This window comes from Papio anubis, chromosome 1 (genome assembly GCF_008728515.1).
Source record: "Papio anubis isolate 15944 chromosome 1, Panubis1.0, whole genome shotgun sequence".
Classification (NCBI taxonomy): Eukaryota; Metazoa; Chordata; class Mammalia; order Primates; family Cercopithecidae; genus Papio; species Papio anubis.
Window position 1 is genome coordinate 165,481,626 of NC_044976.1, and position 15,771 is coordinate 165,497,396.

The 15,771-nt window shown below is 33.1% G+C and overlaps 1 protein-coding gene across 5 annotated transcripts in view; it reads left to right on the forward strand.

Annotated features, from left to right (window-relative positions):
- Positions 1 to 15,771, forward strand: part of KCNT2 (potassium sodium-activated channel subfamily T member 2) — a 411,763-nt gene that overhangs the window by 236,101 nt on the left and 159,891 nt on the right. For all 5 annotated transcript variants that reach the window (XM_009191034.4, XM_009191039.4, XM_009191043.4 and 2 more), the window contains exon 14: positions 5,270 to 5,378. In XM_009191034.4, coding sequence (XP_009189298.2) covers positions 5,270 to 5,378 — 109 coding nt within the window. The remainder of the gene's footprint in view (positions 1 to 5,269; positions 5,379 to 15,771) is intronic.

Genomic DNA, 15,771 nt, shown 5'->3' on the forward strand with positions numbered 1-15,771 from the left:
CCTGCTTGAATGTCATGGTACATTATTAATGACCTACATCTTCAATTCACCATCAATGACTTGACCCTCTACATTAGTTGGACTTGTTTGTCAAAAGCCAGCCTTAAGTCTCACTCTCTATCTTCTTGGTGTAAACTTCCATGCATTTTAAATGTAGCTAAAGGAAACAAAATAAACAAGCAAAAGGCAACCTGCAACCTCTAAACTCCAAGCTCTTCCTTAATCATCATTTCCACTTATTTTGCTAAAAAAAAAAAAATCACAGGAAGAAAACCAGAACTTTTATAAACTTCCACCAACAAATCTACCCACCCACCTGCATTTATACTAATATGTTCTGCCGTCTCTCCTCTTATTTCAGATAAAAAAATTTAGCACTAATATGAGAAGGGGCATGGAAAAGGTGTTAGTATGATTACCCAAATTCTGACTCTCTATGAATCATATTTTAAGGATATATATATACACATATATATGTATATATATACGCATATATATACATATATATATGCATATATATATGCATGTATGTGTGTGTGTGTATGTGTATATATATCCTTTATGTTTTAGAATTTACAAAAAGCCTCTAAACCATTTGGCAGATCAAACAGCACTGTTCAACAGAACTATTTGTAATAATGGAAATGTCTATGTATGAACTATCCCATACTGTAGCTAGTAGCCACAAGTGTCATTGTGCTATTAGGATGTGACCCGTATGATGGAGGAATTGAAATTTTATTTGTATTTACTTTTAATTTATTTAAATTTAAATAACCACATATGACTGGTGTCTACTGTATTGGATAGCATAGTTTAGAAGGGTAGAAGGGTAATAAGTTGTTGAAGTCAAAAAAAGTTGCAAATTTAAAATTTTATTTGAGAATCACATAATTGCAATTCAGGGCATACACACAGGCTGGAGTGGTCTTTGGTATGTCTGAAAAATAAATAGAAGGTTGGGGGCGTTATTTTTAAAATAAATGTTCTATATTATTTTGAAAAAATGGCCATTGGCACTGAAGAAGCTTTTGGGAACTGGCAATCTTTGGTGAGTAAAGGTGGTAGGTAAAATTAGTTTCAGAATCATGGCAGCTATTAACTAAAATTGGTCTTAGGGTTACATCAGGCTGTTTTAGCAGCTGTGCTTGTGGCAGTTTAATTCTTGGAATTGTTGTTAATGTGCCCTGACTGCTTTTTCCCCTTGGCCTCTCGACTCTGAATTTGTTACAGGACCAAAGGGTTCATATGCCCACTACACAATTACATACCAATACGCTGAGACAAGAGGGTTAGCAGCAAAGAAAGAGTTTAGTGATTACAGTAGACCCAAGCAAGGAGACAGGAGACCCTCAAATTCATCTCCCTGAGGAGATAGAGTTTTTAAGTACATGGTGGAGGTCAGGGGGATATTGGGATCATTGACTGGATGGAGTAAGAGGCATGAAATAATCAGAATGTGGAAACAGTCTTCTTTGGTGAGTCAGCTCTTCTTGGGGTCATAAAGAGTAGCTAGCATCAATGGGGGTCCTTCAGACCAGCTGATGTCAGTAGTTTCACCAGTATGCAGAACCTTAAAGAATATCTCAAATGGAAAAGTTAATATCTTACAATGCTTAAGTTGTAATCTCTAGAGCACTTAAGGGATGCTATAGCCTTGCGACAGTGTTTATGTGGTTTGTGGACAATAGGGAAACAACTACGAGGAAGTGGGTCAGAAAGTAAGCTGACCTAATGATTCATGCTGAATGGTGCTGCAAGCTTGTTTTATTTTCATTTCTCCTCCTTCTTTCTTTTTAAATTAGTTTTATAAAATTTATAGGAATGTTTTTATTTTAGTTGGATGTGTCAAGAGTAACCCAATTTACATAATCAAATCTTACAAGGTAGAATGCTGAAGAGCTGGAAAACATGAAAACCAATTAGGAAGTTGTTAGCCTAGAGGAAAGAACACCAGAGTTTGAATAACAGTTCCCAATTCCTTACCTGTAGTTCCAAAACAAGGAATCTCTGAAACATGAAAATATTTTCTGTATTCTTGGTGATAAAACATGAAATTATCTGAAATTATTTGGTGGTAGTTCCTGCACTGAACTGCCATGAAGCTATTTAACCCTTTATTTTTTCTACTTAGTATGAATATTCACACATTTAGCTGTAGAAACAATTATATTTTTAGGAATAGGTTGTTCCTTGGATATGTTATATAGTGTCTGGTAGATGAAACACATTGCCTTTCTAAAATCTGAAATTTGATATCTCAGTCATAAGAATTATGGATGTATTAGAAACCCGTAGTAAGTAGTGAGAATGACAATGGGGAAAAAAGAGAGAGAGGGGAATTTGATTATATAATCCATAAACTTTAGCTGTTATAATGTATTGGGAAATGAGGGGCAATTAGTATGAAGGAATATTTTCAGTATTTTAATTCAGGCTAAGGATTAGTGGTTAGTTCTAAAAAATGTCCCAAGAGGAAGGATGGATTTGGACCTGAGAGGACAAGTCTAGATATACAAGCAGTTCTATTTTGCAGATTGAATTTTAACCCTCTGTGATACATGCAAATATTTTTATCCAGTTGAATAGTCTATCATATCTTTTTCCTTGTATTTTCCATTCATAGAAATTAAATAGCTTTTTTAATGAAAAGAATACTGAATTTACATTTTGTCTAACAAAGGCTTTCATGATAATTATATATTAACTCATTTATCTAAAAAATGATTATTTTCTCTGATCCAATACTCTCTTTTTATAATAAATATTTTGCAACACTTCCTACACTATTTTGAAGTGAAATTCAGAGTAAGTATAACTATCTATACACATAAAGTATAAAAAATTAGTATAATATTCTAAATCTAATATGAAAGAAAAAATGGAAATAATAATAAAAAGCATGTTTTTTAAATATGTAAACACTCAGGCATGAATACACAAGAAGATATTGGGAAAAAAAGACACTTTTACCAATGACAAGGTGCTAGCTTTTGACTGATATGTAACATATATTAATTTTTATTAATGAGTCACATACAATGCTAAATGTAATAAAGTAAATTTTCTCTTAATTTACACCGCGGTGCATCCCTAGATAATTCAGCGTACAATGGAACAGTGCACACATACTTTGTGTTTATGTGTAAAATTACCACCATTGATGGTACTACATATATTTTTTGTTGAAAGGGCTGATGGACACTGTAAAACTTTTACCAAATGTAGAAAAAAGACATATGCAAACACAAAAATGACTACCTGAAATTTAGGAGTCTTTTGCTTCCTTCTAATTTTCTCTGATTAGTACATTTTTTGAAACGTTAGCCAGTGCATCAAAATATTCCTACAGCCATTGTCCTCCAAACTCAGATGCACACATTTATTGAAGAAAAGGGAGGAGACCATTTTTTTTTTTTTTTTTTTTGCTTTTTCAACTATTGAAGGAAAATACAATGAGATATTTTCAAAGTATCACACATCCATCACGTTTTCTCACATTTCCCTACTGAAAGAAATAGGGTTTGTGCACTGTAGTAAGGAAAAGTTAATAACTGCATATGCTACATTGCATATATGGTAATCATACCTTCCAAATTTTCTGTTACAGTTTGAAATTTTAAAAATTCTGTGTCATAATAAATGTACATATTTTTTCTCAGATCATCTGTTTTAATTTTTGAATTGAAATTTATGGGTCCTCTATGTATTGATATCATATGATTCTACAGTAATAACATTCCGGGTTTAGCAGTTTTGTCGCTCTGTTTTCACACATTGGGCATGCACACTGAAAATTATTTTGAGATAATATTGAAATGATAGTTTAAAGACACTGTTCTTTTGCAAATTTTATGTACACTTCTCTGCATTCAAAATTGTATCTAGAATCTGCTTGCAGATTCTTTCCGGCAAAGCAATAAATAATCTGGTTATGTATTTTAAAAACATTTTAAGTTAATTATAATATATTGACAAGTGGGTGTGGAGAGAGAGATTATTAGTAGAAACTTGATATTTTTAGAGTAAATCCTGACATATATTCATAGTATGTATTTTCTTCCATAAAATGTGAAAGAGAAACAATAAAAAATGAAAACAAAATAAAAAAGTAGTATGCTTTCTCATGTACTAAATCATATTATAAAGATAGGACAGAACTAAGGTCAGTGTTTGTCCAGTGCATGTGCTAAACCATTTCCCTCGTCACCTTTTCATCTTTCTTCATAAATTGTATGGTGTTAATGGGTTCATTTTATAGATCTGGCTCACTGAAAAATTTGATCTTCTATTTCTTAATTTTGTTAAAACTGCTATTTTTCTGCCTGAGAATATTTATTTTCTTAGAACTTTAAACCTTCTCTTTATTTTTAATACCAGCTCTACTTGTTTATTTGGGAAAGCAGATTTTTGTTTTTTCCAAAATAAACACTATTTACTCACTTTTTAAAAACCCAACTTCTGTAGAAAATAGAATATCTGGCCTCTGGACCCTCTTTCCTGCATAACAATGCTTGGCCTGAGTAGCGTCATTCTCTTTAGATGTGGCCTGCACCTTCTCATGTGCTCTCATTTCTAACACTATTATTTTTATGTGATTGAATTTCAGCAGCCATTTATTATGTTTTCTGGCTGGACCCTATCATCTTTTGAGTGTATGACTTTTAGGTATTTGGAGTTAAAGTACAATTTCAAGTTCAATTTATTTTAACGAATTCTATTGCTTGATATTACTGTTATTTTCATAGTATCAAATCTATTTCTTCTATACTAGGCACATATTATCTGCTAAATCTTTAAATAATTATTTTCTAAAATTTATGCTGTGTTATTATGAATTTGATATATCAATACTCTTCTAAATCAGTACTGTTGTGTTTTATACCATAGAATGATCAGAACAAAAGGAGACTTTATAAAGTATTTGATATATTTTAGAACACACCTCAAACCCACCTGCTAGGCATAGGAAGATTAAGCATTTTACCAAAAGTTGCCAATTTTGTTAAGACAGGGTTAAGCATCTTAGCAAAGGTTGCTAAATTTGTTGAGACAGGAGTGACCCCCACGCCAGTCACTTAACTCATACTCCAGTGCTCTCTCTGAGGAGATATATTTCCTGGGAATAAAATTGCACTTGTAAAAACATCTCTAAAATAAGTATGTTTATATTGAGACTTTTGCCATTTTATTCATTTTGTTTTATTTTCTATACTTTATTACTCTCCAAAGGTAAATTATTCTAATTTACCTATTTTATTTCAAACAGATCATGTTGTTTGTGAAGAAGAGTTTAAATACGCCATGTTAGCTTTAAACTGTATATGCCCAGCAACATCTACACTTATTACACTACTGGTTCATACCTCTAGAGGGCAGTAAGTATATTTTTTCTTTAAGATAACCTTTTAAATTATATAAAAAACAATAAGAGCAGTTATGTGATTTAGAAATATAGAAGGCCAACGTATACAGCTAGATATGTACCTATATTTGAATTTGTGTGAGTTATCTTTATCTGATAGATGAATACAGACATATTAAGGAATCCAAGACATAGAAAATTGACAGTGGTTTGCTGTCTTTTCTCAGTAGTCTTGAGATAGTTTGTTGCAATTTATTAATAAATTCTAAGTGCCTGCATCATTTGTTAGGCCTAGGATTAGGACATGATTTTTATCTTAAAGATGAATACTTATGCAGCAAATGAAACATTTAATTAAAGGATTCTGACGGTTATTAGTATAAGAACTTAAAGTCAAATTTTTCTGTTCCTGAGGTAAGTTTTACCTGAAAGCTTAATGTACACAATTGATGTCAAAATGGCAATTTTATAATAGAATAATAACAAAATAGTTGTATAAAATTAGCTAATGCAGTATAAATCACTTTTTATATGCATTTCAAGGTTGGAGAAAGTTATACCATTAGAACCTTTTCTGTTCTTCTTTATTTTGATAGAGTTTTATGAAACACAGAAGTTGTTTTTGACTAAGATGATCAAAGAAAATATAACTAGTGAACATAGTCATTGCTCTTAAAGAGACAAATGTACTTCATTTCATACCTTGTCATATTTCTAATCTTATATTTCAGACAAAATGTTGATTTTCTAAGTAAATTCCACTTATACTAGTGGTTATGATTACTCATATTAAATATTAAGTAAGTTAATTGATAATTGTTTAAGTGTCAAATCAAATAAATCCAGAAAAAGGAAAATTCTTTCTTGAGATTTATTTATAGATGGATAAGTTGTTAATTTAAAAGTAGTAAATGCTCAGTGGTATTCTAAATTAGATTTTACTGTCTTACTTCTAATTACCTAATTGGGATGGTAAGATTTTCTTAGGAGCCATTTTCTCAAAGTTGTGAATACGAATATTTTTATTCTGTACACTAACAAGCCTTTAATCTGTGCAATGTAACAGGATTAGGAATGACATTTATTTTCTTTGCAGAAAGGATTTGTCATTTGGATGCAATTAAATAAAGTACTAAAAATTATTTTAACACCAATTAAGTGAACATTCATAGAACTCATCAAGTGTCTTCATTATTTTTCTGTAATATCTTTAATATCTTTGTACAGATTCATACAACTATAATGATGACTATTTAGGCAACTGCATTGTTGTATACTTGAATGATAAAATAAGTTCCATAAACACTATATAACACAGCTCATGACTCATGACTGAAGTTAAATTGCCTTGTGCATCTCCTAGTAAATATTATTTATTGACAAACAGTATTGCCTGGTGAAAAAGAATTATACTTCACGTAAGTTAAAAAAGGATTTTAGTGATCCTTAGAATAAGACTTTTCCCAATGTACTCTAATGAATTTTACCTTATTAAAAAAGAAAGCAATGTTGTTGAAAACATTGTTATATAATTAAGGATTTCCTTTAAATAAGAGTGACTTGCAAAATTATTTCACAACTGTGTCACAGTAAATGTTATCATCCACCATAATAACTTTTTATAGCAGATTTACTGAAATAAAGCTTACATACTATACAATTCACTCATTTAAAGTATACAGTTCAGTATGTTAAAAGTATATTCATAGAATTATCCAACCGTCACCACTAAATGATTTCAGAACCCTATAAAGAAATTATCTACCCTTTATCATCACCCTGCATTTCTCCCCGCTAATTCTTGCAGCCTTAGGCAACCACAATCTACTTCTGTTTTTATAGATTTACTGCAACCTCCACGGTAGCTAGGACTATAGTCATGCACTATCATGCACAGGTTTTTTTTTTTTTTTTTTTTTAGGGACAGGGTTTTGCCATGTTGCCCAGCCTAGTTTCATACTCCTGGACTCAAGTGATCCATCTACCTTGGCCTTCCAAAGTGCTAGGATTACAGACCTGAGCCATCATGCTCAGCTGAAATCATTTTAGTATATTTTGCAATACAGTAAAGAAATGAACATAAATAATGTTAAATAATTTGGTTTTGCTTTAGATTCAGGGGATATGTGTGCATGTTGGTTCTTGGGTACATTGCCTAATGGTAGAGACTGGGCTTCTAGTGTGCTGGTCACCCAACTGTTGAATATTGTACATAATGTTTTTCAAGGTTTATTCATATTGTAATATGCATCAGCACTGTATTCCTTTTTACAACTGAATAATATTCCTTTGCATGGATATATCACTATTTTTCCACTCATCAGTTGGAGGGCATTTGGGTTGCTTCTAACATTTTCACAATGCTGTTATTAACATTTGTGAAAAGGCTTTTGTGTGACATAGGCTTTCATTTTCCTGGTCTATATCTAGGAGTAGAATTGCTGGGTCATATGGTCACTCTGTTTAGCTTCTTTAGGAACTGTCAGAATATTTTTCCAACGGCACTTCGATTATCATCATCAATATATCAGGATGCTACTTTATTTACATCATCAGCAATATTCGTAATTATCCGCTTTTTTTTTTTTTTAACCATAACCATCCTAGTGGGTATGAAGTGGTCTCTCCAGCAACTTAGGCAGTACTCTAATACAGTTCCCAAGGCTGATTAAAACTCTTATGATATATCATTTTCTTTTTATATTTTTTATTATGTTAATTTCAGTTCTAGCTGACCTGTCAGTCATAAAATAACTTATATTACTTCAGATAACTGTGTTCTTTATATTTTTAGAGAGTTCATTCTGTATTTTAATGCTTCTCAATTTTTTCCTCATTTTTCACACCTGTGTTCACTTTATTTACATTTGTGTGTTCAGTGCTCGTGGCAGTGGCGTGTCTTGTTGTTGATTAAATTAGCATTTTGATTTATTTGGCAATCTTGTCAAAAATAAGTTTATTCTCAATGAACATAAATTTGTTCTTTAGAAAAAAATCACCTTTGAACATGGACCATAATGATTTCCACAAGGAGATGCTGGATTATCAGTCCAGTTTGTTAACATTCAACTGGCCCATCCTAATGACATTTCATCTTTACCAGAATTTTAAAAATTTAGCAATTCATTTTCTTTCTCTTTCAATTTGCTTTCACGAGAATATTTAATTAGTCCCATCCACGAGGTAATCTTTTTCACCTCAGTAAAAATCGAGGGGTAAGAAAAAGAGAGAATTGATAAGAAAAATACTGCTTAGTTAGAATTTACAGAAGTTTGCCACTGATTAGATATGAGTGTAGAAAAGAGAGAGGGGGAAAAAAAGAAAATCTCCTCACTTATTGACACTGGACAGTAGAAAATAATGAAGTACATAGTTGGCAGAAAGGAAAGTGGTTTGTTATTGGATGTATTTGCTTTCTAATGAAGACATAATGTGGTAGACATTGCTGCACACTCGGTTCCTGAGGCGGTGGATCATGCCAGTCAGGCTCACAAAGGTGAAGGAGGAAGTAGTAGGGATTTGGGAGAAATGACAACTTGAGACTATTTTCTAGGAATTTATTATTTCTAGGAAATAGAGTGAAGAAAAGGAAAGCAATCATAGTATAGCATAATAAAATAAAACTGAGATAGGATTTCTAAAAGGAACTGGATTGTTAATAATATAGATGATTCCAGATTAAGACTGAGCAAGCTTTTTGGAGGCTGTTCTCTGAGGACTTGTGAAAAAACAATTTCGACAATGGGGATTTTCTTATTGTGCGAAAGTATGAACAAATTAAGGGATGATAAGAAATGAAGTGTGGTTGGAGATTGGTACTTCATTAGGTTTGCTCGTTAATCGAAGAAAGAAAAATAATGAAAGCCCTATTGCACAGAAATGTTAAGGAAAGCTTTTTCTATGTACACAAGTATTTCTCTATTTTTGTTTGCTTTTAATGTTTAAATTTTAAGTACCACTAAAGAAAAAGAGATTGAAAACGCAATGAGGGAGTAAAGGATGGGCTCCAGAGACTGGAATGTTTCTTCCTGATAAAGGGAAAATCATTTATTCCTTAGGAAGTAATGGGGGAGGCAAACGGTAATTTACACTAATTTTATTTCTGTACAATAAGGAATACTGCATTAGTTAAAAATGTGTTCTGCCCCACGTGATGTAATATCTCACTGAAAGTAGGAGTGGTGTTTAGTTTACACCTTAAAAACTATGGGTTCAGCATCCAGAGCAGGCTATCTGACTCAATGACGTCATCAGAGCACTTTGTTCTATTTTCTTATTCCAACATCTTTACCCTATAGTCTTTACCCTTCAGGGTTCTCTTATTGTAATCATAAAATGCATTCTCTGCTTCAGGCTAGTCTTCTAGGTAGGAAGATGGAAGAATGACAAAGGGGCAGATTACTGCCAGCTGAGGCTATATTGAAGGCTTTCCATGAGTCCCACTCATTGTCTTTTAACATATAATTGGTCTGAGCCCTGTCACATGTTTCCAGACATATCTCCAGCATCCTGAAACATTAAGTATTTTAGATTTATAGCTTTTTAATAGAGAAAGGCAAGAGGAGAGTGGTTTATAAAACATTTTGGAGTAGTCAATACAGTTTCTGTCATTTTGTCACAGATTTGTGATTATCATTAAAAATTATGCATGGCAAAGAAACTATGTTTTCTTATTTTGCTTAAAGAATATAAGTATATTTCACATATTCAAATGTGGGCTTGATTCTAGTTGTATCTGTTAGCTATGTAAATAGTTATAAATTATAAAATCTATATACATCTACACATGTATTTACATACAAATACATACATACATTTATTTAGAATTGGATGTTATTTTTTAAAAATTGTTAGGTTAAATATCATAGGAATGAAATGGTAAATCAGAAGCTCTTAGAAGGGGATATATTGAATCATACAAACAACTGAGATCACCTAAGTTTTACATGTGAAGTGCCACGAAGGTCATTGACAGTCATTAAAGAGAGAGCTCAAATCTGGTGACGCAATCATTCTACTGAAATAAACATTATGTATACCCATGGTACAGTTACTACATGATTTTTTTTATAGATATTTACCTGAATTTTAATGTTTCCTGTCAAAAACCAAAACCAGTCATATTATTATTATTATAAAATGTGTTATACATAAATTTATCTCATTAAAACTGCAGCTAAAATTATACTCTTCAGGAATCAGAAATCCTAATCACAAACAAAATTCTTTCTGTTTTGTAGTAGGCATACTGTAGCCTCAGGAAGGAAATGTGGCGTAGAGGAAAGAACACTGGTTTTGGCAGACAGAAATGGTTGACTCATTAACTGCCAAACCCAATTAACATTGAACCAACCTGCTCCATTTAATTTTCAGTCATATTATATGGAAAGTTGAGATAATTGTTATCTAATCCATTTACTTATTCACTTATTTAGTAATTAGTCATTGAATATTTACTGTGTGACAGAACGATTTCAGGTGTTCTTTAAAAACCAACGGAAAAAATCTCTGCTCTTGGGGAGCTTTTATTCCAATCGGAGAGACAAAACAAACAATAATAAACAAGTAAAATATAAATATTTCTGCCAGAAATAGTGCTATGGAGAAAGATTAAGTAGGGAAGGGCAATGAAGAGCACAAGGATGTAGCAATGGGTTCAATTTAAATGATACAGTCATTATATGACTTCATCAAGGAGTTGATATTTAATCAATGACCTGAGCAAATTAAAGTAATAACTATGCACATATCTGAGATAAGAGTTTTCCAGGCAAAAGGAAAAGCAGTGACTCTGAGATGCAAGCACATCTGATGACTTGAGGAACAGTAAGAAGACAAGCATAAGCCGGGCGTGGTGGCTCACGCCTGTAATTCCAACACTTTGGGAGGCCAAAGCAGGCAGATCACGTGGTTTCGGGAGTTTGAGACCAGCCTGATCAACATGGAAAAACCCCATCTCCACTAAAAATACAAGATTAGCCAGGCATGGTGGTGCATGCCTGTAATCCCAGCTAATCAGGAGACTGAGGCAGGAGAATCACTTGAACTCGGGAGGCAGAGTTTGTAGAGAGCCGAGATGGCCCCATTGGACTCCAGCCTGGGCAACAAGAGCAAAACTCTGTCTCAAAAATGAATAAATAAATAAATAAGACAATAAAGAAGATATGCATAAATAGAGCAGAGTGAAGGAAGAGAAAGGTAGTAAAAGTTGAGATCTGAAAATAAAGCATGGGTCAGGTCATGTAACATCTCCTAGGCCATTATAAGAATGTTGATGAACATACAAATTTGGCTATCATGAGCATATAAACACCGTTTAAAGCCTTGAAATTGGATGAAGTCAACTCACAGGATTACTTTGAAAATTATGTAGCCACGCCCAGCCATAGCAATTGGTCTTTAGTTGTCTCATTGGCTTTGTTAATTATCAGTCAGAATCTATAAAAGTAAAAGTCAGTCTTTTAATTTGGTATCAATATTGGCAGTTTGAGAGAGACAGGAGAAGACAAAACAGGATACCCAGAAAGACATGCTGTATTTGTGATGGAGTAGAAAAAAAGTCCCACACCTTGCATGTTTGTATTTTATATCTAAATCAGAATATTCCTAGGCCTATACCAAAACATCACAGTTCCATGACTATAAGAGAATAAATGTTCATAATTTTATGTAGTTTTTTTTGAACAATGACATTAATGAACAAGAGTAGATATTAGAGTGTAAGAACAGCAATGGCGTGCTTTTAACCATGACCAATCTTTTGATTCACTGTCTTAAATATTATGGAAATTAGAATTAAATGTATTTTGAGAAAAAAGTGATTTAAATACCTATAATATTGAACCTTTTTATTTTCAAGTGATACATTATTCAGTCATAGATTTTTATAGAAGAAAGCCACCATGAGTTACAGGAAGTATAACATTCTTTTGTCTGCTTAAAAGGTGTATGTTTTTAGTGACCATTTGAAAGTGTATGTGGAGGAAATGAACTATATAAAGAATTGAAGAGGCCTTAAATAAGAAAAATGCATTTGAAAATAAAGCAGAAGACATAAATATTAAAAATATAGATATCAGAGAAAATCATCGTTAACTTCTATAAGTTTAAGCAAATAATAGTTGCTATTAAAATACTGACAACATATTATGACAAGGATATTTTGAAATAACGTTATTTTGATTTATGAGACCAAAGAAAGAGAAGGTTTCAAATACTAATCAGTTGGTATATGATACGAATGTATATTTGAAGTACTTTGAATGGATGAAAATATTTAAGAATTCCAATGCTATATTTTATAAATACATTAAAAGTAAGGGGAAGCTAATTTGCTTTTACATTGCTGCAGAATTATTTTTAAAAAGTTGCAGTATTGTAAATATGCTCCTCAGAGGGTTATTTCATAGGAAGTTCTTCATTAACTTACGGGGAAAGTATGTTATTTTCACAAACAAGTTCAAACAGCAGATCTAGATATTGCCACAATGCTCCTTGTGAAATGAAAATTCTTATAAACATTAGCTGTCAAGTTTATCTGTTGTGTTCAAAGTAATTGGTGTCTTTAAAAATAGAAAAGAAAAACAGAATACCTGATTTACATTTTTTTCTTAGCTTTCAAGATTTCATTATGCCTGTATTCAATTGCTAAGTTTAAAATTATAGAAAGATAGTTTTGTTCAGTTTTCTCTCATGAGCATTTAAGCTTAAGGGAATTTTAGGATTCCTCAAGTAACTATTTCAACAGAGACTGCTTAATAATTTTGCAAAATCTACAGCCACAGTGGAAACACATTAAGCCAAAACGCAATGTAATTAATTTGTGTGTATGCTGTATAAAAAGTGATTCTGTAATTTCATATGGCTGCCAAATTTGTGTTCCAAGGCAAAATTAATGTTTTTGGGTGGACGTTAATACTTTTCCTGAAAAATAAAATCACATATTCAAGGGAGTTCGGAAATATTAGGTTAAACATATTTTTAATGACATTTTAAAAACCTTTTAATTTGAACCAAATTTTTTTTTCTTTTTTCTTTTTTTTTTTTTTTTTTTTTTGAGACGGAGTCTCGCTCTGTCACCCAGGCTGGAGTGCAGTGGTGCAATCTTGGCTCACTGCAAGCTCCGCCTCCCAGTTCATGCCATTCTCCTACCTCAGCCTCCCGAGTAGCTGAGACTACAGGCACCCACCACCACACCTGGCTAATTTTTTGGATTTTTAGTAGAGACGGTGTTTCACCGTGTTAGCCAGGATGGTGTCAATCTCCTGACCTGGTGATCCTCCCGTCTTGGCGTCCCAAAGTGCTGGGATTACAGGCGTGAGCCACCACGCATGGCCTAATTTGAACCAATTTTAAACTTACACAAAAGTTGGAAAGCCAGCAGAGTTCACACATACCCTTCCCAAACATAAACTTCCCTTAACATTTACCTTTTATAATCATAGTGCAGTTATCAAAAGAAGGGGTTAACATTGGTACAATACCATTGACTAAATTATAGGCCTTATTTGAATTTTATTTTTTTCATTAATGTCTATTTTCTGTTCCAGAACTCTAAGGTCCTGCATTGCCTTTAGCTGTTATTTCTCCTTAACCTCCTCCAATTTGTAACACTTCTTGTGGATGAGATTGGAATCAGTATAAACTCATGATTTTCTATGTATATAAACAAAAAAGATAGATACAGAAATACAGATGTGCCTCCCATGTATATCTGCTAGTATATATACTTACAATTCCTGACTGTGTCTCCGAGACAGAATAGAGGCAATGACATCTCAGTAGCAATGAGCAAACATGTCTTAGTAAATTTGTGATGCTATAGAAGAATACCCGAGACTGGGTAATTTATAAAGACAGATTTATTTTCTTGGGAAGTCCAAAATTCAGGGCCGGAATCTTGTGAGGGCCTCCTAACTGTGTCATCCCATGGCAGAAGGCGGAAGGGCAAGAGAGTATATGTAAAAGGGAGCTAATGGGGAGGATGAACTCGTGTTTATAACAAACCCATTCTCCAGCCATAGGATGTTAATCCATTCTATGAAGCAGAGTCCTATGAACTAATAAGGCCTTATTAGGCCCCACTTCCCAACACTGTTGCGTTGGACATTAAGTTTCCAGCGCACGAACTTTAGGGAACATATTCAAATCCTAGCAGCACTTAAGGCTCAGCTCTTGATTGGTAAACATCATCCTCCAATATAAACATCCAGGGCTCCTTGGAGTATTGGTTGATTCCAGGAATGGGGCAGGGAAAATACAAAATAAGCCTGAAAAATGTTGTCGTGGCAGAAAGTAAGGAATTGCTCAGAATATGGGGACTGGTCAAAAGAAACAACATGAAAGAGGTCCTAATGGGCTAAGGTGGAATCTTTGGGCAACAAAATAAATAATGATATTAGATTTTAACCCATAAAATAAAATAAATATCCAGTAGTCCATTCTAATATAAATAAGTAAATAGGGGATGAGGCATAACTCTTTCTTACTGAAGAATTCTGGTTAATAAATGTAGAAGGAAAGAGAAAAATATGAAGTCACTATTAGGCAAACACTACAGTAATAATTGTGATCCTCAATGAGTACTAATATTACAGGTGAAAGTTTGAGGAGAACTAATATAATTGTGTGCTTTTGATATGTCTCCCTAAGATAGTTAATAACTATGAAGGGAAAATTTGTAACTTTATCATGGAGAAACCTGGGAGGCACCATCTTAATTTAACCAAGGGATCAAGTAACCATAATCAATAAAGATGTTTTCATGCTGCCTTTCCTATGATGCACTAAGAAGTTACTTTGGTATTCCTGGCAACATTTTCTAATCATGTAAAAACATCAAAACACATCCATATTGAGAACATCTTGCAAAATAACTGCCTGAATCTCTTTAAAATTTCAAGTCTTTAACAAAGAAAGACTGAGGAATTAAAAATTTATTTTAAAACCTTTAGTCAGCTTAACTTGAGGGGTTTTAAATATTTGGAGATAGTATTTTGACTGGAGGACTTTCCCCCTCAAAACCTTTACAAAAATATGTACTTGGAAGAAAAGAAAGGCCAACAAATGTCAAATAAAGCAATGCTTTGTTCTGTCTTACTGCCTTGAACCCCAATTCAAAGCAGAACTCTTAAGCATCTGAACTACACCAGACAGAAGCCTTCAATGTTTCTCTGACCATTAGGCTAATGAACTCGGATGAAAATTAGCCATGAGATCTTCCTTGTCTGTTATGCTCCGGCATCCAGAATCTCCAAACACTGTGATAAGGGAAAATAAAAAATCCATTGTCATTTACCATCACCAGAAAAGAAGGACTGAGAAAGACCACAAGACAGGAGGAAAGCAAGGAAGGAGGCAGAGACAGGAAGATAGGAAGACTTTGTTTCCCTTGAATCCTGAGCTCC